The sequence below is a fragment of the Macaca mulatta genome, chromosome 16 (genome assembly GCF_049350105.2).
Source record: "Macaca mulatta isolate MMU2019108-1 chromosome 16, T2T-MMU8v2.0, whole genome shotgun sequence".
NCBI lineage: Eukaryota > Metazoa > Chordata > Mammalia > Primates > Cercopithecidae > Macaca > Macaca mulatta.
The window spans coordinates 53,052,313-53,076,500 of NC_133421.1; the positions used below are offsets into that span (position 1 = coordinate 53,052,313).

At 41.3% G+C, this 24,188-nt stretch overlaps 1 protein-coding gene across 2 annotated transcripts in view; it reads left to right on the top strand.

Annotated features, from left to right (window-relative positions):
* Nucleotides 1-24,188, top strand: part of COIL (coilin) — a 37,272-nt gene that overhangs the window by 12,094 nt on the left and 990 nt on the right. The window contains 3 exon segments of one of the 2 annotated variants that reach the window (NM_001257478.1): nt 798-867; nt 5,246-5,334; nt 8,370-8,533. In NM_001257478.1, coding sequence (NP_001244407.1) covers nt 798-867; nt 5,246-5,334; nt 8,370-8,453 — 243 coding nt within the window. In that variant the 3' untranslated portion in view covers nt 8,454-8,533. 2 annotated transcript variants of the gene reach the window in all.

Here is a 24,188-nt window from a genome sequence, read left to right on the forward strand (position 1 = left end):
TCTGCTTTTTTCATTAACCTTGTCTCCAAAAATTAAATTAGTTAAAGTCTGTACTCAAAAATGTAGTCTCCCAAGCTCCTGATTCCCTGTTGAGTCTGGTTCTAAAAAACACTGTTGACTGTGCTCAGAAATTCTAGATAGAGTCAGGAGGAACTGGTTGCTTGGCCTCTCAGTATATACCCCCAGAGGCTACCATGTGTTTCCCCATCGCCCACATGCATGGGCAGTGCATCCCCTTGAGGCATTAGAAAATCAGCTCCCACACCTGAAGACCTGGGAGAGGGGGAATTGGGATCTTACCAGTGATAAAGTGCCTTCTAGTTTCTCCTGAGGGGTTGTGATCACTGTTTTAGAAGGGTTCTAAAAGCATCAGGAACCGAGGCAGCACCATTAGGATATATCTAGTCTCTCCCGATGAATGCTGTGATGGTCAGTGGTCACTTGAATATATCCACCTGGTGTGATTTTTCCTCCTTTTCCCGTATTCACTCACTTTTGGTTCCCTGGTGTAATCTTACTTTCATTGAGTTATTTAAGGTAGTGTCTGCCATTTATGATTTAAATGTGTCTATTTTGCCTGTAAAGATGTTTCTGTATATTCACATAAAGGGTTTATTAGTCTACTTGTTTTTATTTTCTCTGTATGTGGATTTATTTTTAAATTTTTCAACTGAGATAAAATTCACATAACATAAAATTCAACATTTTAACCATTTTAAAGTCTACAATTCAGTGGTTTTTAGTATATTCACAGTGTTTTACATGTTGATTTTGACTTGGACTTTTATTTTTGAAAGGAAGGAAGAATATTAAGCCACAATCCAGAGACCCAGCAAGTAGATATAGAAATTCTTTCATCCTTACCTGGTGAGTCTTTTAGAAAAGAATTTGAAAATTTAGGCTTTTTCTATCTATAGTGGTTTATGAATAGCTTTTATACGCAGGAGATGTTCTCTTCCTTGGCCTCTATATAACTGGCGCTCCCCACTTCTTTCAGCACACTGTAACCCTGGGGATTCATAAGAGATGTTGGATATATTCCAAAACTGTTGGGCTAGTTCTTATTACTGTAATTATATAATTTCATAAAAGTTGGTATGAACTGATGAAAATTGATTATAAAAATAATTATTCCTAGGAAGCCTAAGTTGAATGCTGACTCAATAAATGCTATGAAATTATGGATGGGTGGGTCAGCTATAAAAGATTGGGAGGAATTTTGTAAAAACTGAGGAAGATTCTGCACTTAGATTGTCTTGCAAATTTTTGCAATCTTGCATTATTTTAAAAAAGCCCAGGCTGGGCATGGTGGCTCACGCCTGTAATCCCTGCACTTTGGGAAGCTGAAAGTGATGGATCACTTGAGGTCAAGAGTTTGAGACCATCCTGGCCAACGTGGTGAAACCCTGTCTCTATTAAAAATACAAAAATTAGAGGCCGGCGCGGTGGCTCAAGCCTGTAATCCCAGCACTTTGGGAGGCCGAGACGGGCGGATCACGAGGTCAGGAGATCGAGACCATCCTGGCTAACACAGTGAAACCCCGTCTCTACTAAAAAATACAAAAAACTAGCCGGGCGAGGTGGCGGGCGCCTGTAGTCCCAGCTACTCGGGAGGCTGAGGCAGGAGAATGGCGTAGACCCGGGAGGCGGAGGTTGCAGTGAGCTGAGATCCGGCCACTGCACTCCAGCCTGGGCGACAGAGCGAGACTCCGTCTCCAAAAAAAAAAAAAAAAAATACAAAAATTAGCCAGGCGTCATGGCACGTGCCTGTAATCCCACCTACTGGAAAGGCTGAGGCAGGAGAATGGCTTGAATCCGGGAGGTGGAGGTTGCAGTGAGCTGAGATCACACCACTGCACTCCAGCCTGGGTGACAGAGCAAGACTCAGTCTCAAAAAAATAAAAATAAAAAAAACACCAAAACTGTAAATTGTGGAAATTGCAGACAATACAATGGTATGGTTTATAAAAGAAAGAGCTCTATTCAGTGAACTCATAAAACCTACTCAGCTCTATTTCAAAAGATTGTCAAATGAATATACTTTTGTATATTAAGTCAAAACAAAATGTCTAAACTGTGTGTATACATACACTTTACATATCATTTTAAATAGTTACTGGCTTTATCTCTGATTAACCCACCTGTTACTGGAACTGAATGCCTGGAATAAGAGCGCTTTTATAATATGTAGCTTAACCTGGAGTGTACTATAGGGGGTCCCTGGCCAGAGGACAGGGGAGATGCCTTTTCCTTTAGCAGATCCTAAAGCAATTAATTGTTTTCTGTGTGTGTGTGTGTGTGTGTGTGTGTGTGTGTGTGTTGTTTTGTTTTGTTTTGTTTTGACAGAGTCTCACTCTGTCGCCCAGGGTGGAGTGCGGTGGTGCAATCTTGGTTCACTGCAGCCTCTGCCTCCGAGGTCCAAGCAATTCTCGTGCCTCAGCCTGCAGAGTAGTTGGGACTACAGGCACACACCACCATGTCCAGCTAGTTTTCATATTTTTAGTAGAGATGGATTTTGACATTTTGGCCAGGCTGGTCTTGAATTCTTGGCCTCAAACAATCCACTCGCCTTGGCCTCCTAAAGTGCTGGGACTATAGATGTGAGCCACCATGCCCAGCCTGTTTTCTGTTTGTTTGTTTGTTTATTTTAGAGACGGAGTCTTGCTCTGTCACCCAGGCTGGTGTGCAGTGGCGCGATCTCAGCTCACTGCAAGCTTCACCTCCCAGATTCACACCATCCTCCTGCTTCAGCCTCCCGAGTAGCTGGGACTACAGGCGCCTGCTGCCACGCCTGGTTAATTTTTTGTAGTTTTAGTAGAGACAGGGTTTCACCGTGTTAGCCAGGATGGTCTCGATCTCCTGACCTCGTGATCCACCCACCTTGGCCTCCCAAAGTGCTGGGATTAGAGGCGTGAACTACCACACCCGCCTTCTGTTTATTTTTAAATAAGGGATTGAATAAAAGATTCAGTTGACAGAAATCAGTCAAAAGAGTTTTTCAACAAAGTTCCTTTATGATATTAAGTAAATGTTTATATATAACTTATACTAGTTTCCTAGCCTTCTTCTGATGAGGTTTCATTTATAGAAATCCCCTTTTTTAAGAATGGTGGACAGAAAAGTTTGTCCACTGTCAAATTCTGCACATACAGCCTGATCAGTGCTTGCCAAGTGATTAATAGTGATAATGTCCACTTAAAGTTTTTCTTCTTTAGGGCATCAAGAAATGGCTTTGGAGGCCAAGGTGGGAGGATCACTTGAGCCCAGGAGTTCAAGACCAGCCTGGGCAGCATAGTGAGACTCTGTCTCTTAAAAAAAAAAAAAAAAAAAAAAACATAGCTGAGTGTGATGGTGCATGCTTGTAGTTCTCACTACTTGAGAGGCTGAGGTGGGAGGATCACTTGAGCCCAGGAAGTCGTGGCTGCAGTGAGTCATGATTGCGTCACTGCACTCTAGCCTGAGTGATTGAGCAAGACCCTGTCTCAAAAGCAAAAAAGAAAGAAAGAAATGGATTTATCTGTTCTCTAATAGCAATGTCAGTTGTCCTTGATGTGGTGGTTCTGATATACATAAATTTCAGTTACTATGGTTTAGTTAAGTAATACCAGTCCCGCAGCAACATTGCGTATGTTAACTGAGTAAGTGCATAAAGTACTGCCAGTAGCTCTTTAGTCCACATATAACTATATAACGTAAATAACAGATACACATCACGATCCATGACCCATCAAGTCAGTGCTTTCAGAGTCTCAGTGACTGGTCACTGTGCATCTGTTATTCAGTTCACATACAGAGCAGAGCATGCAGTTGTGGTGCCTCCTTGTCTCTCATTGATAAAACTGCATGACATTTTACAACACTTATAATCGAAGTAAGGAATAGGCCCACAAAGATAAAGGCACAGCAAAGAAACAAAAGTGGTGATGCTGAAAGTACCATCCAAACTGAGTTTAAGGAGAGTCTGTAGAAGAAAGAGCTCACTGTGGGAATGTTGACACTGCCAGTGAGGTGAACTTGTTGACTTGAATGAGGAAAGTGGTCGTGGCAAAAAGGATGAAAATGTCCCCAAAGTGACACCAGCAAAAACAAAGATTTTACAAAGTAAAAAACAAATTCTTTGAGCTATTTCATGACATTAGAAGTTCAGAGGATAAAATGTAGACAGCAGTTTCAAACTTAGAAAAGAGTACAACAGTTGTACAAAGCACAGAGAAGGTGCTTGCGCTGTATCATAAGTTACAGGGCAAGAGCACAAGCACTGTTCAAACTTCCCTTGATAAGTTTCTTACAGAGAAATAAAACGCCTAGAAAGAGAGAAAGTTAGCTCTCAGTGTTCCTAATGTAATTACAGTGTACTCATAAGTTCAGTGTTTTTACTTTACTCATTTTTAGTTTCCCTATGTAGTAAAGGTTTTTAATGTTTTGGCAAAATTTTTTAAAACTCCTAAGACAGTAATAATTTTTCCTATTGATTGTTAAGATTGTTTTGTGTGGTTTCAGCTTGTACAATCATTTTTCCAATCCCATTCTACCATAGAAAGCAAGGACTGAGGCCGGGTACGGTGGCTCATGCCTGTAATCCCAACGCTTTGGGAGACCGAGATGGGCAGATCACTTGAGGCCAGGAGTTTGAGACCAACCTGGCCAACATGGTGAAACCCTGTCTCAACTAAAAATACGAAAATTAGCTGGACATAGTGGTGCATGCCGTGCCTGTAATCCCAGCTACTCAGGAGGCTGAGGCACAAGAATCACTTGAACCCAGGAGGTAGAGGTTGTAGTGAGCCGAGATTGCACCACTACACTACAGCCTGGGTGATAAAGCAAGACTCTGTCTTAAAAAAAAAAAAAAGGACTGCCTGTGTTATCAAGTAGTAGGAAGCATATGTGATTTCTAAGGACAGAGCAGCATTTCATATTACCTTCCCTTGTTGAAACACATAAATTAATTAATTTTGGGGATTATATTGTGGTGCCATATTCAATTCTGGTAGTACTAATGACAGTTCATCAAGCTTATGAAGGAAAGGTTTTCTCTGATAAATGGCTGAGAAGTCCCCCTGGTCCAGGCTTTTTCTCAGGATCCCCCTGTATTGAGCACCCTGTGCTTTCCTGTACATACCCAGCCTTCACATTAATTGACAGTTTGTGGCTGGTATCTTAATGATAGAAATTCCCTGTAGAGGAACATTTTTAACTATTGAGAAATAACTTACCCTCTTTCCTCCCTATCTTCTTGTTTCAGCCTTGAGAGAACCTGGGAAATTTGATTTGGTTTATCACAATGAAAATGGAACCGAGGTAGTGGAGTACGCTGTGACACAGGAGAGCAAGGTAGGTGTGCTTCTCTTCTTGCACTGCTTGGCCATACGTTCTCTCTTGACCGATTACCTGTGGTTTGGAAGGTGACATTGCACTACAGGCCCTGGAGGGAATCTATGGTATGGCAATACCAGTGCTAAGTGCCAAATCAGGGCTCCATCTTGGCCCTCATAGAGCCTGTGTGACAAGATGCACAAATAACAAACTTTAAGAGTGTACAGTTGTTTAAAATTATAGCTGTATAAGGATTCCAGCAGGAAAGGGTAGCGTATTTAGAAACTTTATTGGCATATACATTCAGAGAAGCGCATATAATTACATGGCTGGAACAATTTTCACATGCACGTACCCATGTAACCAGACCCAGATCAGGAAATAGAACATCACACCCACTCCCAGAACCCTCTATTATGTCCCTTTGCAGTCACTACTGTCCCCCAAGTGTTACCACAGTTCCAACTTTTATTTTTTTGAGAGTGTCACTGTGTGGCTCAGGCTGAAGTGAAGTGGCATGATCTTGGCTCACTGCAACCTCCGCCTCCCAGGTTCAAGTGGTTCTCGTGCCTCAGCCTCTGGAGTGCCTGGAATTACAGGCACTTGCCACCTCGCCCAGCTAATTTTTGTATTTTTGGTAGAGACTGGGTTTTACCATGTTGGCCAGGCTGGTCTCGAACTCCTGACCTCAAGTGATCTGCCCACTTAGACCTCCCAAAGTGTTGGGATTACAGGCGTGAGCCACCATGCCTGGCCTGAGAGTTCCAACTTACAATAGCACAACATTTTGAAGAGTGACATAAAATGATGATCCCGTCCTCTGACTAAATCCTTAAATTGCCATTTTAGGAAGTATATGGTTTATACCTTTTTAAGCAGCCAGACCTACCAGAGTTGCTGGCGGTGGCTAGCTCATTAGGTTATGGTGGCATTAAATAGAAGTTAGATTTAAGAAAATGCTCTCTGTTAAGGTGTTTATACTTGAAATGTTATAGATACTATTCTGTAAATTTCAATATTGCAAACATTTTTTCTGAAGTGTGAACTTGTAGAAACCTTAGCCAGACTGTATGTTTTACCTTGTCTTTAAGGTAGATGACACTTTTAGGGATTTATTCCAGAAACACGTTTTTAGTGTTTGTGGTAGGATCAGCAGATTTGGCCTGGTCTCCTGTACTTCTTTATTATTTTTTTATATATATATATATATGTTTTTTTTTTTTTTGGTTGAAATTGGAAACTGCATTGGAAAATTAAACCTTGGAGGCTTTTCTCTCTATGCCCTAAACAGAGGCCTGAAGTAGAATAGAAAGCCTGTAATTAGGCCGGGAACCCTGGTTCGTGCCTGTAATCACAGCACTTTGGGAGGCTGAGGCGGGCTGATCCCTTGAGTCCAGGAGTTCAAGACCAACCTGGGCAACATGGCAAGACCCCGTCTCTACAAAAAATACAAAAATTAACCGGGAGTGGTAACACATGCCTGTAGTCCCAGCCACCTTTGGGGGTGGTGGGGGCAAGGCAGGAGGATCACTTGAGCCCAGGAGGTCGAAGCTGTAGTGAGTCCTGAATGCCACTGCATTCCAGCCTGGACTGTAGAGGTGAGACCCTGTCTCAAAAGCAAAAAGCCTGTAATTACCGTTTTTGACACTAGATGGCCCTCATTATTCATTCATAGGACCAAGCCTTAGCGTTTGCTTTCTCTTGGTGGGCTGTGAAATAGTTCGTATTTTTTTGTTTTGTTTTTCTTTTTTTTTCTTTTTTTATTGTTGTTATACTTTAAGTTCTGGGATACATATGCAGAACATGCAGGTTTGTTACATAGGTATACATGTGCCATGGTGGTTTGCTGCACCCATCAACCCATCATCTACATTAGGTATTTCTTCTAATGCTATCCCTCCCCATGTCCCCACCCCCCCAACAGGCCCCAGTATGTGATGTTCCCCTCCCTGTGTTCGTGTGTTCTCATTGTTTAACTCCCACTTATGACTGAGAACATGTGGTGTTTGGTTTTCTGTTCCTGTGTTAGTTTGCTGAGAATGTCCCTGCAAAGGATGTGACTCATCCTTTTTTATGTCTGCATAGTATTCCATGGTGTATATGTGCCATATTTTCTTTATCTAGTCCATCATTGATGGACATTTGGGTTGGTTCCAAGTCTTTGCTACACACGTATGTTTATAATAGTTCCTGTTTTTAGGTAAGTTAGGATAAGAACTACAGAGCAGTGCGAAAGGGCATCAGCATCCTAGTGATACCCATCTGGACTGCATCTAGTTCCCAGAAGGTCTCCAAGCCACCTGTCCACAGGGCAAATCAAATGGAGGGGTTGGGGGAGCTACTCCCTCCCGCAACCCCTCATCCCCTGTTCTTAATCAAAGAAAGATGAAATATATTTAATGTAAAATTTAGCTTCATTCTAAGTAAATGAGTTATTTATTTATTTATTTTCCCAGCACAGAGTTTCACTCTGTCACCCAGCTGGAGTGCAGTGGCGCGATCTCCGCTTACTGCAACCTCTGCCTCCTGGGTTCAAGCAATTCTCCTGCCTCAGCCTCCCGAGTAGCTGGGACTACAGGCATGCGTCACCACGCCTGGCTAATTTTTGTATTTTTGCAGAGACATATATTGGCCAGGTTGGTCTTGAACTCCTGACTTGAGATGATCCACCTGCCTTGGCCTTCCAAAGTGCTAGGATTATAGGCATGAGCCACCATACCTGGCCTCTTTTTTTTTTTTTTTTTTTTTTTAATTAAAAAAAAAATAGAGATGGAGTCTCACTAGGTTTCCCAGGCTGATCTTGAACTCCTGGGCTCAAGCGTTTCTCCCTCTCAGCCTTCCAAAGTGCTGGGATTATAGGCGTGAGCCACAGCGCCTGGCCTAAAGAGTTACTATACCCTAATTGAACTCAATTTATTGGAACCCAAATTATTCCCATTCTTCAATCATTCTACACTGATGGAAAATTTACTTGGCTAAAAATTTTAACTTACTAAAACCTGTATGACCTCAAAATAAAGTGCCTAAACTGGGGATTTTGTCTTTTTCCTCAGATCACTGTATTTTGGAGAGAGTTGATTGACCCAAGACTGATTATTGAATCTCCAAGTAACACATCAAGTACAGAACCTGCCTGAGTATGACCTCTCCACCTTAGAGTTTATGAATGTCTTGTTTGTGAAAGTGACTCTAACCCGAACCTTTTTTTTTTTTTTTTTAAAGAGGATTTGGAAGTTGTATGGATTTTTATCTTCACTTTACTGCATAGGAAACAATCTACCTCATCATTTAAAATGACATGGGTGTTGGTTTTGTAGATCTTTGGTTTTTTTTGTCAGGTTTAATTTCAGCTAACAAAATGTAAAACATGACATTCCTTGCAGACATTGTTGTATACCAGTATGGTTTCTTCTCTTTTAAATATTTTTGGCCATCAAGTAGCAGTCGTCGGTAGGAGTTTATAATACCAAGAATGTGCTGCGTATCTTGTCTCAATAAGTTTTAAGTAACACTTAAAAATATTAAAGCATGTTACTTGATCTAATTTTTTAGCATTTGAGTTGTTCCATCAAATGGAGCATCTCGTAAATTTCAAGTATTTTATACTTGGAATTGTTAAGAGTTAAAAGGTAGTTGGATGTGTCACAGACAATGAGTTAAGGAATCCTTTCATGTTTTTCCCAACTTTAAAATTAAGGATTCTCAGGGCCCTGTGTAGAGCAGTGAAAATAAGATGTGTATGTGTGTGTGTATGCCTGGAGGAGAATTGGTGTTCCACTTGGGTGAGAGGATTGGCTGTGAGCTTCAGACCAGGAAATGTGTCATCTTGCCAGGCGCCTGGCTGAGTGTGCTGGAGTGAGGATCTTAAACAGAAACTTCCTTTTCTGTTGTTATTCACTACAAAGCTAAAATGGCCAAATATATACTGTGAAAATATGTTTCATTTAACAAAAGATCAGATCCCTCCTTCAGCTGTACACATTTTTAAATAAAATCATATTGAACTAAACACCTCTACCGAGTCATCATGTTGAGTATTGCAAATTGTTGTCTTATTTTACAATAATGTGAGAGATTACAATTTTCTGTAACAAGAAGGTTTGCTTTGACTGATGAGTCTGATGTTGCAGAGTTTGGTCCAGTGGAGTTTGTCTGATCTGGGAGCCACTGCACCAGTGGAGATGCTGGCCAGTTTTACTTTTTATGTCATGGATGTGTTTCAAAATGTGCATTTATTGATTTGTAATGAGAAGTATTACTCCCGAAAGGATGAGAGTAATGTGAATGGTGGGATCTTGGCACTGGGGTTCTGTGTAGCACACTTGCCTTCCAGGGTTGGAAAACAAATTAAGATAGATAGTAAACATTGACCAAAGGAAAATGTTGACCTCAGGGTGTGTTTTCATCAGATTATAATCAGTTTATGAGTCACCTTTTCCTTTGTTGTGTTTGTCAGACTATGAATAGAGTCCCCTAGAAGGATTATGAAGTCAATTTAGGGGGCCATGACCAGCATTTTGAAAAATAAAATACAATAGAATAGAAAAACAAAAAGTGTGTCACATCCAGCGATGCTTTTTTTTTTTTTGGAGACCAAGTCTCACTCTTTTGCCCAGGCTGCAGTGCGGTGGCATGATCTATTTCGGCTCACTGCAACCTCCGCCTTCCAGGTTCAAGCGATTCTCCTGCCTCAGCCTCTCCAGTAGCAGGGATTGCAGGCGTCCGCCACCACGCCTGGCTGATTTTTGTATTTTTAGTAGAGACAGGGTTTTACCATGTTGGCCAGGCTGATCTCAAACTCCTGACCTCAGGTGATCCACTCACCTCAGCCTCCCAAAGTGCTGGGATTATAGGCGTGAGCCACCATGCCCAGCCTAAGCCTGCTTTATGAAACTTTTGTTTCGTGACATAGAGCCATGTCTGTAGTGGATCACCCTGTAAAGTGTAAATGTATTTCTTATTGCTTGAAGTCAGGGATACAATTGTCATGTACTCAAACTTGGAAACTCTAAACAATGTCATTTACCCAGGAGTGAGAGAGAAAAGGGGAGGTGAAAATGAAGATGCTGAGCAAGAAGTGCTTGCCAAGGACTCAATCTCTGCCTCATTGTTTCTGGACTAGTGGTCCAGAGCACTCTCCTAGATGAGGAAAAGAGGAAGCACTCAAACACCAGCTCTTTTTATTATAGGATGATTATTTGCCAAAGACCAACTAACCGAGGGAGAGCGTAATGTAACTTCAGAGCAGTGTTCTCTTTCCCCAGGATGTTTTGGGCTGTCGCTCAAGTGGCTGTGTCCTGGCCTCAAGTGTAAGTAGCAGTCAGGCCCCTGCCTCACATTTCCCACTGTGCAGCCATTATCTTTGGGAGCATGAACCTCTGACTTACTACCTTTCTGACCCCATGACTCAGTTTTGTTCATCTTCAGATTGTCTATGCAATGTTAAGTTCTAAGCTGCTTTAACTCTGCATAAAAAGACTGACGCTGACTTCATCAGCCCAGTGTCCCATTGGGTGATTTTCCCCCTTTTTTTTTTTTTGAGATGGAGTCTTGCTCTGTTGCCCAGGCTGACGTGCGATGGCTCAGTCTCGCTCACTGCAACCTCTGCCTCCTGGGTTCCAGCGATTCTCCTGCCTCAGCCTCCCGAGTAGCTGGGACTACGGGTGCACACAACCCCGCCTGGCTAAGTTTTGTATTTTCAGTAGAGACAGGGTTTCACCATGTTGGCCAGGCTGGTCTCAAACTCCTGACCTCAGGTGATCCACCCACCTTGGCCTCTCAAAGTGCTGAGATTATAGGCATGGGCCACCGCGCTCGGCCACCATTTTTCTGTTTTCTTGAAGTGCTTAAGCTCTCCAACTCCAACCATATCACTGATACAGTTGGTCTCTTCTTTGCTGTCCTCCTGTTGGGCACTGCGGTGATAACTTAATTACCTGTTAACTTTTCTTTTTAGCTACTTCCAAACCTGGATTTGTTGGGTCTTTCTGCTCCTTCAACTGTTCTGAAGGGATGACATCACAAAAACTCTTTTTCACAGACAAAAGAACTAGCCCACTCAACACATGGATACTGTTTGGTTCTAATTTTCAACTTCTTTATATTTAAAAGCAGCTGTTGCAAACTTTTTCTGTAAGCCTTCATCCCCTAGTGTCAGCTTGACAACCTTTTGCAGTTCACAAACCAAGACAGGCAGGAACATGTGCCTCTCCTTTGTGCCCTTCCCTTCATTGTAATGAATGCACTGATTTGTTTTTCTCCCCACTTGACTGTTCACAGCTCTTGTTTGCAAGACCTGCTATATCAGTGTAGGTCTAATCAGGAGGGAGAAACCACATAGTAATCCAAACAGGAAAAGTTTAATATAAAGAATTCCTGATTCTCACTGGGATCAGAGTGATGAGGAACTGGCTAGTAAGAAGTAAAGAGAACTCTAAAAACACAGAATAGCAGATACAAGGAGCAGCTACTACCCTGGGGCTGAGATAGACACACCCAAGGAAGAGCCCCTAGACTCCACCCTCAGGCTGTGAGCAGGCTCCTTTGGGAAGGCATGGCCCTACCTCACTGAAGGACATGAGGAGTCACCATGATACTGCACCAGCAGAAGTTGCTGGAAACCTGTCATCTTCCAAATGTTGACACATTTAATTAAGTGATATTTTAAAATTGCATTTGTTAATATTGCTAAATATGTGATCTTATCAAGAAAGTCTTAAGTATCAGGAAGTTGTCAGCTCACGATGGCAGATACAAGTTTTCCAAAATTCTAATTTTTGCTCGAAAGCTCAGTTTTTCATTGGCAACAAATACTGTTTGTTCTTGAATTAAGTGGCTCACTTTATTGTCAAGAAAATGTGGGCCAGGTGCAGTGGCTCACGCCTGTAATCCCAGCACTTTGGGAGGCCAAGGCAGGCGGATCACCTGAGATGAGGAGTTCAAGACCAGGCTGGCCAACATAGCAAACCCCATCTCTACTAAAAAATGCAAAAATTAGCTGGGCGTGGTGGCACGTGCCTGTGATCCCACCTACTCAGGAGGCTGAGGCAGGGAGAACTGCCTGAACCCAGGAGGTAGAGGCTGCAGTAAGTGGAGATCGTGTCACTGCACTCCAGCCTGGGCAACAGAGCGAGACTCCATCTCAAAAAAGAAAATGTATACCAGTCCCCAAGTCTGAATGACCACAAGTTTTCTGTCAGTAATTATTTCAAGTAAAAATAGTGCTTTCATGGAAAATGTGGCTAGTTCAGCTTACAATTCAAATAATTGCGTAAGTGCTTTTCCTTGAGACAACCATTGTATTATGGAATGCAGAAGTGCTTTATGTATTAAGAAGCTGTGTCTCTAAGGGTCAAGACTTAATAATGTTAATAATTGTTATTCTATCAAGGATATTAAGCACAGCTGGCTTTGCCCCTTACTATGAGTGCATGGCCCAGTGATGCCACTGGCTAGCAGATTTGTGCTGAAGTGCAGCGGTTCATTCCATATTGGTTTTGCACCATCAGAGCAAACATCAATGCTGTGAAAAGACAACATAATCATAGTAGCTTTGACCTTGCAGATTCCTAAAAGGGTCTTGAGGGGAGGAGTCCATAGACCACACTTGGAGAACCACTGACATCGTGGAAAGAAAACAGGTTTTAAGTCAGATTTGGGTCCACATCTGAGCCAGGTGACCTAGGGTGAGTGTCTTCATTTGCCGCATGGGCCTAACCCATGCTCAGACTTAACAGTGAAAAGTTAAAATCATGCTAGACTAGACCCTGGCACATAGCAGATGAGCAGAAAGTATTGATCTACTCTTAAGCCTCTAATCAGACTCAAAAGACGGTGATTGATAAAGTTCAACTCATTAATAATTCAGAAAAAAAGGAATGACTGAGTTATTAGCATGGCGTATTCTTATGGTGGATTCATTTCACTTTGCAAAAGTTATATATATTTTGAGACAGAGTCTCGCTCTGTTGCCCAGGCTGGAGTGCAGTGGCACAGTCTCAGCTCACTGCAACCTCCACCTCCCAGGCTCAAGCGATTTTGATGCCTCAGCCTCCTGAGCGCTGGGACTACAGGTGTGCGCCATTGCACCTGGCTATTTCTTTGTCTTTTTAGTAGAGACCGGGTTTCACGACGTTGGCCAGGCTGGTCTGGAACTCCTGGCCTCAAGTAATCTGCTCACCTCGGCCTCCCAAAGTGCTTGGATTACAGACGTGAGCTACCGTGCCCAGCCTGCAAAAGTTACATTAATTTAATCAAAAGGGTATTTGCATCCTGCCTCAAATGGTTGTTCACTCTAAAGGTTCACTGCCTAAACATAAGAGTGCAATCAACACCCAGCTCGTGAAACAACAAGGTGTACCTATGAGAATGTGATAGCCATGAGAATATATCTCCCATGTTCTTTTTTTTTTTTAATTAAATGACTTAAGGATCCACTGCTGGGATCTCCCGTGTTCTGATGGACTCGGTGAGGAAATAATGCAGTGGTCTAAACAGTGAGTCTCAGCTGGAATTTAGGCACCCAATCTTGTGGCCATTGGGAGGTCTTATAATGTTAAAACCAGAAGCCACCTTCCAAAGAAAGAAGCCCACCCTCCACTTTACTTCTGAGACAACAGACTCAAGAGGAGATGACATCACAGAGATGGTGAGTGGTTAGAGTGTGGCTGCCACAGTGATGACCCAGCTGCAAATTCTGCTTTGGTCTTAGTCACTTCACCTCAGGCAAGTTCTAACCCCTCTGAGCCTCAATTTCCTCATCACAGTACCCACCAACAGTAGCATGGTGAGGACAGAATGAGATTATGCATGCAAAGCAGTTAACGCAGGACCTTGTACATTGTTAAGTGCGCATGAGATGTTATTCTTTATGTTTCTGTTTTGTGACTTGCCTAAGGTCCTGCTCCAGATTTTCAGCAGAACTTGAATCCCATCCTTCTAAATTTATTTTCATCTGTTACAAACAACGTGTGCCACATTTCATATTATAGCTGCCATATTTAAACTCTAATTACATCTTTGGGTAGGAGGAAATCAGTCACCTAATTCTCATCAGAGATACTTTTATCTTGTAGGGCTTGGGAGATTTCTGCTGACTACATTCATCCATTATCTTCTAACCGTTGTGTCTTCTGATGTTGAAGTAACATAGCTTTCTTCCCACGGCTCTAGCCACGTAAAACAAATGATCCCACTTTCAAAGAGGTTATATTAAGACAACAGTGGCTAGGCACAGTGGCTCATGCCTGTAACCCTAGCACTTTGGGAGGTCAAGGTGGACAGATCACTGAGGTCAGGAGTATGAGGCCAGCCTGGCCAATATGGCGAAACTCTGTCTCTATGTACTAAAAATACAAAAATTAGCCAGGCATGGTGGCGGGCGCCTGTAATCCCAGCTACTCGGGAGGCTGAGGCAGGAGAATCACTTGAACCTGGGAGGCGGAGGTTGCAGTGAGCCGAGATGGCACCATCATACTCCAGCCCGGGCAACAGAGTGAGACTCTGTCACAAAAACAAAACAAAAAAACCCAACCCAGTTTTGTGGGGTTATTAAATTGCACAGGAGAGAGCAATCATTCACAGATGGATTAGTGAGAGATTACAGGAAAATAAGCACAGTGAAACGACAGAAGAATGCAGTTGGGATATAATGGGAAGGGTGTTTGCCTCCTGTCTTCTGCAGATGCTTCCCTCAATCATTTTATTAACCTTGTAGTAACACAAACCCACATGATAAGTGACCAGATTTAGAGACACCGTTTACAGGGTTTTGGCAGAGTTTCATCATATAAAATGTGGCAATTAGATCGCGCCACTGCACTCCAGCCTGGTGACAGAGCGAAACTTGGTCTTAAAAAAAAAAAAAAAAGGTTATTAAGGTAATGTCTGGGCAGGGTACAGTGGCTCATGCCTGTAATTCCAACACTGGGAGACTGAGGTGAGAGGATTGCTGGAGGACAGGTATTCCAGACCAGCCTGGGTACATAGCAAGACCGCATCTCTACATAAAAATTAAAAACAAATCAGCTGGGCTTGGTGATGTGTGTGCCTGTAATTTCAGCTACTCAGGAGGCTGCAGTGGGAGAATCACGTGAGCCCAGGAGTTCAAGGCTGCAGTGAGCTATGATTGCACCACTGCACTCCAGCCTAGACAACAGAGCAAAGACTGTCTCAAAAAAAAAAAAAAAAAAGAAAAATGATATTTGTAGGGTACATTGGGGTAAGCAGAGCTGTAGAGCTCAAAGTCTTGGAATGCAGGTAATGTGAGCCATTTGAGCATACCAGTGCTTTGCAACATAGCAGTTAGTTTAGGGGCAAGGAATTAGTAGTTTAGGACCAGAATGCCCTGATCAGCACTGACTATCCATACCATCATGTTGGCCTGGCCACCATCAGCATAGGAGAAGCCATCACTGCCACTGTGGCCCCAGATGGAGATCCACAGCTGGAGACAAGAAAATTATTACAAGGAAGCTTTGGAGAAGAGAAATGACAGTAGCTATGTGCCAACTATTTTTCCAAGCACTTTACATGTATTAATTCATTTACCTAACTTACGAGATAGGTACTGTTATTTTCTCCCTTTCATGGAAGAGGAAACTGAGGCACAGAGGTTAAGCTCCTTGCCTATGAATACAGCAAATGAAAGAGCCTGATTCAAACACAGGTTGTCTTCTCCAGAACTTGTACTCAACCACTATGTCCCATAAAGAAACAGGTGCAGAATTAAGTGAAAACGTAAATTGTAGCACATTATATACTTACGGAGTTTATTTCTCATTTGATTTTTAAAAGAAAGCTCCTTGGGTGTGGTGGTATGCCTGTAGTCCTAGCTACTTGGGAGGCTGAGGTGGGAGAATCACTTGAGCCTGGGAGGTTGAGGCTGCAGTGAGCGGTCACCGTGTCACTGCACTTCAGCCTGAGTGACAGAGCAAGACTTGGTCCAAAAAAAAAAAAAAAAAAAAAAAAGGCTCCTGATATAGGATATGGATAAAAATGTTCTGGAAGGGCATGCATGAAACGTAATGATGGTCACTGACTGCTCTGCAGAGGGACTGATGGGTAAGGAGCTTCTGACTTTTTTTTTTTTTTTTGAGACAGAGTCTCTGTCATCCGGGCTGGAGTGCAGTGGCATGATCTTGGCTCACTGCAATCTCTGCCTCCCAGGTTCAAGCAATTCTCCTGCCTCAGCCTCCTGAGTAGCTAAGATTACAGGCGTGTGCCATCACGCCTGACTAATTTTTGTATTTCTAGTAGAAATGGGGTTTCACCACGTTGGCTAGGCTGGTCATGAACTCCTGACCTCAAGTGATCCACATGCCTCGGCCTCCCAAAGTGCTGGAATTATAGGCAAGAGCTGCTGCACCTGGCCATACAACTTTACAAAAACACAGCTTAGTTTTTATTGACTCCAAATTAGGAAAAATTGTGAAAAAGGAAAAATAATGGAAACATTATTTTGAAGAGTTGTACCTAAGAAAAATTAGAATTCAGTCCAAACTGTAAAAAATAATAAAAATTGAAAAACATTAGGCAAGATTAGAATCTAGCAACATATGTACTATAGTTGTTGAAACAATTTTTCTCTCTCCAGTTTCCCATTTTTACTAAAGACAAATCATTATGGACTGATTTGCATTACTATACTTGGCCTAATTATTTGTATACAGTGCAGCAAGTATAATTTTTTTTTTTTTACATAGGCTTTTAAATTGGCTTTGATGGAACCTTATTCCATAGAAGGAATCTCAGATAAGACTTTTTAAAAGCTGAACCTGGCCATGGATTTGTACCATCAAATACCTATGAGTTGGGTGAATTCCTGTCCTCTTATGGTTCCAAGATAAACTTGGTGCTCCTGGGCCTGTCAGAAAGTGACATTGTTTACTTATCACAGGTCAGAAACCCTGTACAGGAACTGTAGACAAAGGTATGAGGCCAGTTTTTCCAAGGGATTCCTACTGGCTCCATAAGTCAAGTTTGATTCCTTAAAGGAAAGCACACCATTCTAGTCAAAGCCTTAGTAAAATAACTAGTTTCTCCAATTGTGTCCTATTACAAATTAAAACAGATTCTTATTACACTTATGCAAATAACTGTATTGTCATAAATTAAGAATACTCAAAAATAGTTTCCAAATTCTGTAGAAATCAGGTAGAGAGAAACAAATAGACTCCAAATTTTGTTCATAGGTGCATACTCAATTGTTAAAAGCTGTAAATAGCTTAAAAGAAAAGTTTTCTTCACTCTGAAAAACAAAACAAAGGATCAGCAACACTTTAAGCAAAAAGTTAAAAAGACTACTTCAGACTTCTATTAGTTTAGTCTATGAAGTGAATTCCTGTTCTGCTTAATATTCATGAACATTAAGCTCTCCATGAGTCCTGAAAGTTTTTCCTTAAATCTGATGTCACAACCTCCAAAGTTATCAGAAACCTGCATTCAAGAGCACCTGTTAAGAGTTTTATAGCTGATTATAAAACCACCTTCTAAAAAGGACCAAAACAAGATAAAAATTGTCTGTTGATGACAAAAAGTTTTAGGGCAGCCATAGTCAAAGGACACAATTGACAAGGAAATTTGTCACTTCTGTGGCACATAATACTTTAACATAACAATTATAATTATTACTTATAACACACATTAAGTCATATCAGTATTATAGGAGTTTCCCATAATTTTGGAACACATATGAATAACATATTTATACAAATACAGCCCAAAGAAAATGAAACACCATTTCATATTTGACAATGCTTCCTGTATAATTTTTATACCAAATAAGCCAAATATGTCATTTTTGGACTTTAGGGAACCTATTAATATCTTAAAGAATTACTAGGTCAGAAAAAGATGTAATTTATAATTTAATTTTGGAAAGTTTGTCAAATATCAAAAGTTTAAAACATTTGATATTACAAAATAGGATCCCAGGTCATTGTAAAATAAGTCATTCATTTAACCAAAGTAATAATTCAAAGATTTTATTAAAAAGGCAAAAACCTTCATTCTTTGAGACAGGAGACTTAATTTTTCAAACAATAAGCCCTAATAAAGATAGCATGAAGACAATTAAATTTTTTTCCAAAATTTTATAAACAATCTATAAAATTTTTATCTTGACCATACTGCATGAAGACAATTAAATTTTTTTCCAAAATTTTATAAACAATCTATAAAATTTTTGTCTTGACCATAAGATATAACTTCCATAAACCTTTATAACCTTTAATAAGGAGTTGGTTAATGCTTCAAGAAAACCTTGTTAATCTGACACAGGGGCCCATATGCTGGTCTTGCATCAGTGTGCCTTTGACATTAATGATTAATTTATAGAGAAACTGAACTTATTTTATCTCTCAAAATCAGCCCTTACAATCTCACATGTCCACCTCTTCTGCAATAGTCCCTGGGCCTTGAGGAGTTGAATAGCTTTAATTTTTGGCCCTGTGTCTCAGGAATGCAGTTTGTTTTGATTAGCATTTTCTATCAGGCCTGAAGATGAGGCTTTAATTGCTGCCAGTATTTAAGATTTAGCAAGACTTGGTGTTCTTTTTGGACCCAGGAGTCAAAGCCCTGTAACTCAATGTCACAAGTACTTTAAAGTGCATACAGGGAGATACACAAATGTAATAACCTTAATTTAAACAAATTTTAATCTCAGTTTTTTCCCTAAGCAAACCAAAACTTAATAATAATATGACAACTTGATGGTATAAACTTTTTTTTGCTTTTATAAATACTCTTATTGTGATTTACACAGACCATTCATGACATGCTTGAACTTTCTGGTTTGTCCTGAATATCCCTTTTTTAAACAACCCATTATTTTATTTTAGGATTAAATTTACCGTACAAGATTCTCATAAGAAATTATTTCTCTTTAAGCTTTTTTTAATTACTAAAAATCCCTCTTTATTTTTATAACTTTCCTTACATCTCTCTTATTTCCTTGTTCCTTTTACCTTGTTTTACACATGACCTTTAAATAAGCTTTAAATCAGATAAAAATTGTTCACCTTTTTTAAAAGGACCCTTTTTTTTTTTTTTTTTTTTTTTTGGAGATGGGAAGTTTAGCTCTTGTTGCCCAGGATGGAGTGCAATGGCACGATCCCTGCTCACTGCAACCTCCGCCTCCTGGTTTCAAGTGATTCTACTGCCTCAGCCTCCTAAGTAGCTGGGATTACTGGCACCTGCCGCCATGCCTGGCTAATTGTTGTATTTTTAGTAGAGACGGGGTTTCACCATCTTTGCCAGGTTGGTCTTGAACTCCTGACTTCACATGATCCACCTGCCTCGGCCTCCCAAAGTGTTGGGATTACAGGTGTGAGCCACTGCACCCAGCCAGAATACATTTTTTTAAATAGAAAGAATGTTTTCCTACAATATATTTTAATTGGAAAATACCCAAATAACGATATACCTATTATTTAATATGTTTAGATTCTAAATTATGACAAGTTTGTCTATAAGTATCTATCCCATTACATTTATCTATTTTATTTTAATTATTTACCTAGATTATTTATGAAAACTGCAATAGTCATCATTTAAAGTTGTGAAACTTGCCATTGCAAAATTCTGAGACAGTGAAAAATATATGACCTAACGGACTCCATCTTGCTTCTAACCTCCAAGCTGTCCTTGTTCATTCCTGAACTCTGGGAGGAACTTAGTTTATAGTTTCACTTTGAAACGAAGATGATAACAGTCCTTTCTGAAAACACACCTTACTGCCTGTGGACTAGACTGCTTAAAGCCACAAGATAGAAGTTATGGTAATCTTATTAAATTCAAAATGTAGCTATTTTTATTAAATCAATGTCAGTGTTTTATTTATTAAAGATGACATGAGCAAAGGTCATTATGTTTTGGGCTGACTTTATAGTTTTGTAACCCCTATGTCAAATTTTGACACGTTATAGTATTTGGCAGGGATTAGTATGAAATTGCTTGGTCAATAAATGTAAACAAAAAGATGTATGCTGGCAATTATTAAGACATTTCTAATATTAATTTACCAATAATTTTATTTATTAATTTTTTGAGATGGAGTCTTGCTCTGTTGCCCAGGATGGAGTGCAGTGGTGTGATCTGGGCTCACTGCAAGCTCTGCCTCCTGGGTTCACACCATTCTCCTGCCTCAGCCTCCCGAGTAGCTGCGACTACAGGTGCCCGCCACCATGCCCGGCTAATTTTTTTTATTTTTAGTAGAGATGGGGTTTCACTGTGTTAGCCAGGATGGTCTCAATCTCCTGACCTGGTGATCTGCCTGCCTCGGCCTCCCAAAGTGCTGGGATTACAGGCGTGAGCCACCACACCTGGCCATTACCAATAATTTTAAAGCTAGCTTATTTATTAAAGATTTTACTTGGCTAGGCATGATGGCTCACGCCTGTAATCCTAGCACTTTGGGAGGCCGAGGCGGGTGGATCACAAGGTCAGGAGATAGAGACTATCCTGGCTAATACGGTGAAACCCCATCTCTACTAAAAATACAAAAAATTAGCCAGGCGTGGCAGCGTGCGCCTGTAGTCCCAGCTAATGGGGAGGCTGAGGCTGGAGGATGGCATGAACCCGGGAGGCGGAGCCTGCAGTGAGCCAAGATCACACCACTGCACTCCAGCCTGGGTGACAGAGCAAGACTCTGTCTCAAAAAAAAAAAAATTTTTTTTACTTAAGGTATGTAAACTTGGAAAAGCATTTGACTAGTTTTTTTTCCTGATAAAGTATTTGATTCAAACACTTTTATTTTCTTAAGACAGCCCTAGGCAGTTGTCAGTTAAATAGCCTTAAATTTGTGTATTAAAGGAAACAACTCAGTTGAAAATCATATAGCAAAATTGACATCATAAAGTATGGAGAGAAAAAGTCTGGTGTGCTAGAGAAAGATTAAAGATGGATGCCAGATCAAACACAAAATTATAAAAATGTATCATAGGATTGTACATGGAGACCAATTTTATTTAGATAGGTATTGTCAGGCCTCTGAGCCCAAGCCAAGCCATTGCATCCCCTGTGACTTGCACACATATGCCCAGATGGCCTGAAGTAACTAAAGAATCACAAAAGAAGTGAAAATGCCCTGCCCCGCCTTAACCGATGACATTCCACCACAAAAGAAGTGAAAATGACTGGTCCTTGCCTTAAGCAATGACATTACCTTGTGAAAGTCCTTTTCCTGACTCATCCTGACTCAAAAAGCTCCCGCACTGAGCACCTTGTGACCCCCACTCATGCCCGCCAGAGAACAACCCCCCTTTGACTGTAATTTTCCTTTACCTACCCAAATCCTATAAAACGGCCCCACCCTTATCTCCCTTCACCGACTCTCTTTTCGGTGCACCCAGGTGATTAAAAAGCTTTATTGCTCACACAAAGCCTGTTTGGTGGTCTCTTCACACGGATGCGCATGACAGGTATTACCTGTCTTTTACCTGGATCTCTGGGCAGAGCCCACACTGAATCCTGGGTCTCCAAACAGGGAGAAATATTATGAGGGTAAACCACGTGATGTTTTTACAGGACACTTAAAAAAATTTTTTTTTAACAAAGACATTTTTTAAATGTCTATACCCCATGCTTCTTTAAAAACCAAGAGTATCCTCTGTTGCAATAACTATTTTAGTCAATAAATTAGGTAACACCATACAAAAGCAAGCAGTTTAAGGGCTTAGACAAATTTGTCTGTTACACTCTTAGGATTCCATAAGGAAAAACAGGTTTCTCCCCTAAAGGGACTCTGGTGCCTTCTCTGTTTGCTTTAAGGAACCCCCGGCTATTACAAGCTATTTTAGGTCCTCCATACAGCAGAGGGTGCAAGAGAAAGGAGAGATAGCAGAAGTAAACAAAGAATTCAGTCAACTGAGAAGAAAAACTTTTATTCAAAAAAGAGACAAGGTCCTAGTAAGGGAGGAGACCACCCATCATATCGTCTTATGCCCGAGTTTCGCCTTCAAAGAAAGAAGTAAAAACTAAAAGGCAGAAATGAAATCCACAGGCAGACAGCCCAGTGCCGCACCCTGGGCCTGCTAGTTAAAGATCGACCCCTGACCTAATTGGTTCTGTTATCTGTAGACTACAGACATTGTATAGAAATGCACCGTGAAAATTCCTATCTTGTTTTGTTCCAATCTAATTACCGGTGCATGCAGCCCCAGTCACGTACCCCCTGCTCGCTCAATCAATCACAACCCTCTTACATGCACCCACTTAGAGTTGTGAGCCCTTAAAAGGGACAGGAATTGCTCACTCGGGAAGCTCGGCTCTTGAGACAGAAGTCTTGCCGATGGCCCCGGCCGAATAAACCCCTTCCTTCTTTAACTCGGTGTCTGAGGAGTTTTGTCTGTGGCTCGTCCTGCTACACTAGGAGAAAAACACATAAAAAATATGAAGGCCTTTTAAACACAAACACACATATGCACAGATACACACATCTTGGATGTTAGCTTTTAATTAAGGTGCCTTTTAACTATTGAGCTCCTTTTAAAAAATCTTTTTAAATCTCACTACCACATTTCAGCGAGGACCATTGCTGCTATTTCGAAGTACAGCCATTGCTCTTTCAGTTCAGCCTGGTTAGCAAAAAGGTGGCCTTGTTATGTAAATAAAGGCCCTTAGTAGTCAAAATTTTTCCTCTTTTTTTTTTTTTCCTTCTGCGGGCTGTTTTTCTCCCCTCAGCACACCAGCTGGTTGTTAATCTTAAATTTAGCCAAGAGAAACCCCAATTTAGTCACTTACCTAGGGATGGGTCTCAGGCTGAAGAGTGCTCTCTACCATCCTAGAGGCAGGAAAAAATAGACCTCATCTTCCCTGTTGTAAGTGAGCTGAGACTCCATAAAGGAGTTACCTGCTTTCCATCATCATGGAAGCAGGAAAAACTTGCCTTCCTTGTGTTGGAAGCAAGTAAAACTCCAAAATAACAAAAGGAGTTGCACAGCAAAATAAACTTTATATCTCAATCAAATATTGGGAAATCAGATTCTCTGGAGGGGGTGCTTCCAGGCCTCAGCAAATTGTCCTATTGGTTTGAGCCATAAAGATAGCTCAAGCTATCTTTATGCTATCTTTGACAAATAGGAGATTTGTCAAAGGTCAGGGGCACCTCCATATAGAATCCCTCTGTGGTTAACAAAATGTGAACTTCGAAAATCTGAGACAGGTCTCAGTTAATTTAGAAAGTTTTGGTGACAAAAAAAAAAAAAAGTAATTAGAGACAGGGTAGTGCTGGATTAACCAAATGGTGGATATGATCTAAGTTTAAGGCATCAGTAGAAAGGGGAATAAAAGCAATAAAAGCCATGAAAAACACAAAGTTTTGAGGCCAGGCGTGGTGGCTCACACCTGTAATCCCAGCACTTTGGGAGGCCGAGGCGGGCGGATCACGAGGTCAGGAGATCCAGACCATCCTGGCTAACACGGTGAAACCCCGTCTCTACTAAAAATGCAAAAAAATTAGCCGGGCATGGCAGCGGGCGCCTGTAGGCCCAGCTACTTGGGAGGCTGAGGCAGGAGAATGATGTGAACCCGGGAGGCGGAGCTTGCAGTGAGCCAAGATCGCGCCACTGCACTCCAGCCTGGGTGACTGAACGAGACTCTGTCTCAAAAAAAAAAAAAAAAACAAAAAACAAAAAACACAAAGTTTTGAAAGACTGATGTTGGCTGGGCGTGGTAGCTCATGCCTGTAAGCCCAGCACTTGGAGAAGCTGAGGTGGGAGGATCCCTTGAGGTCAGAAGTTTGAGACAAGACTAGGCAACATGGCAAAACCCTGTCTCTACAAAAAATACAAAAATTAGCTGGATATGGTGGTGTACGCCTCCAAATACTCAGGAGGCTGAGGTGGGAGGACGGCTTGAGCCCTGGAGGTGGAGGT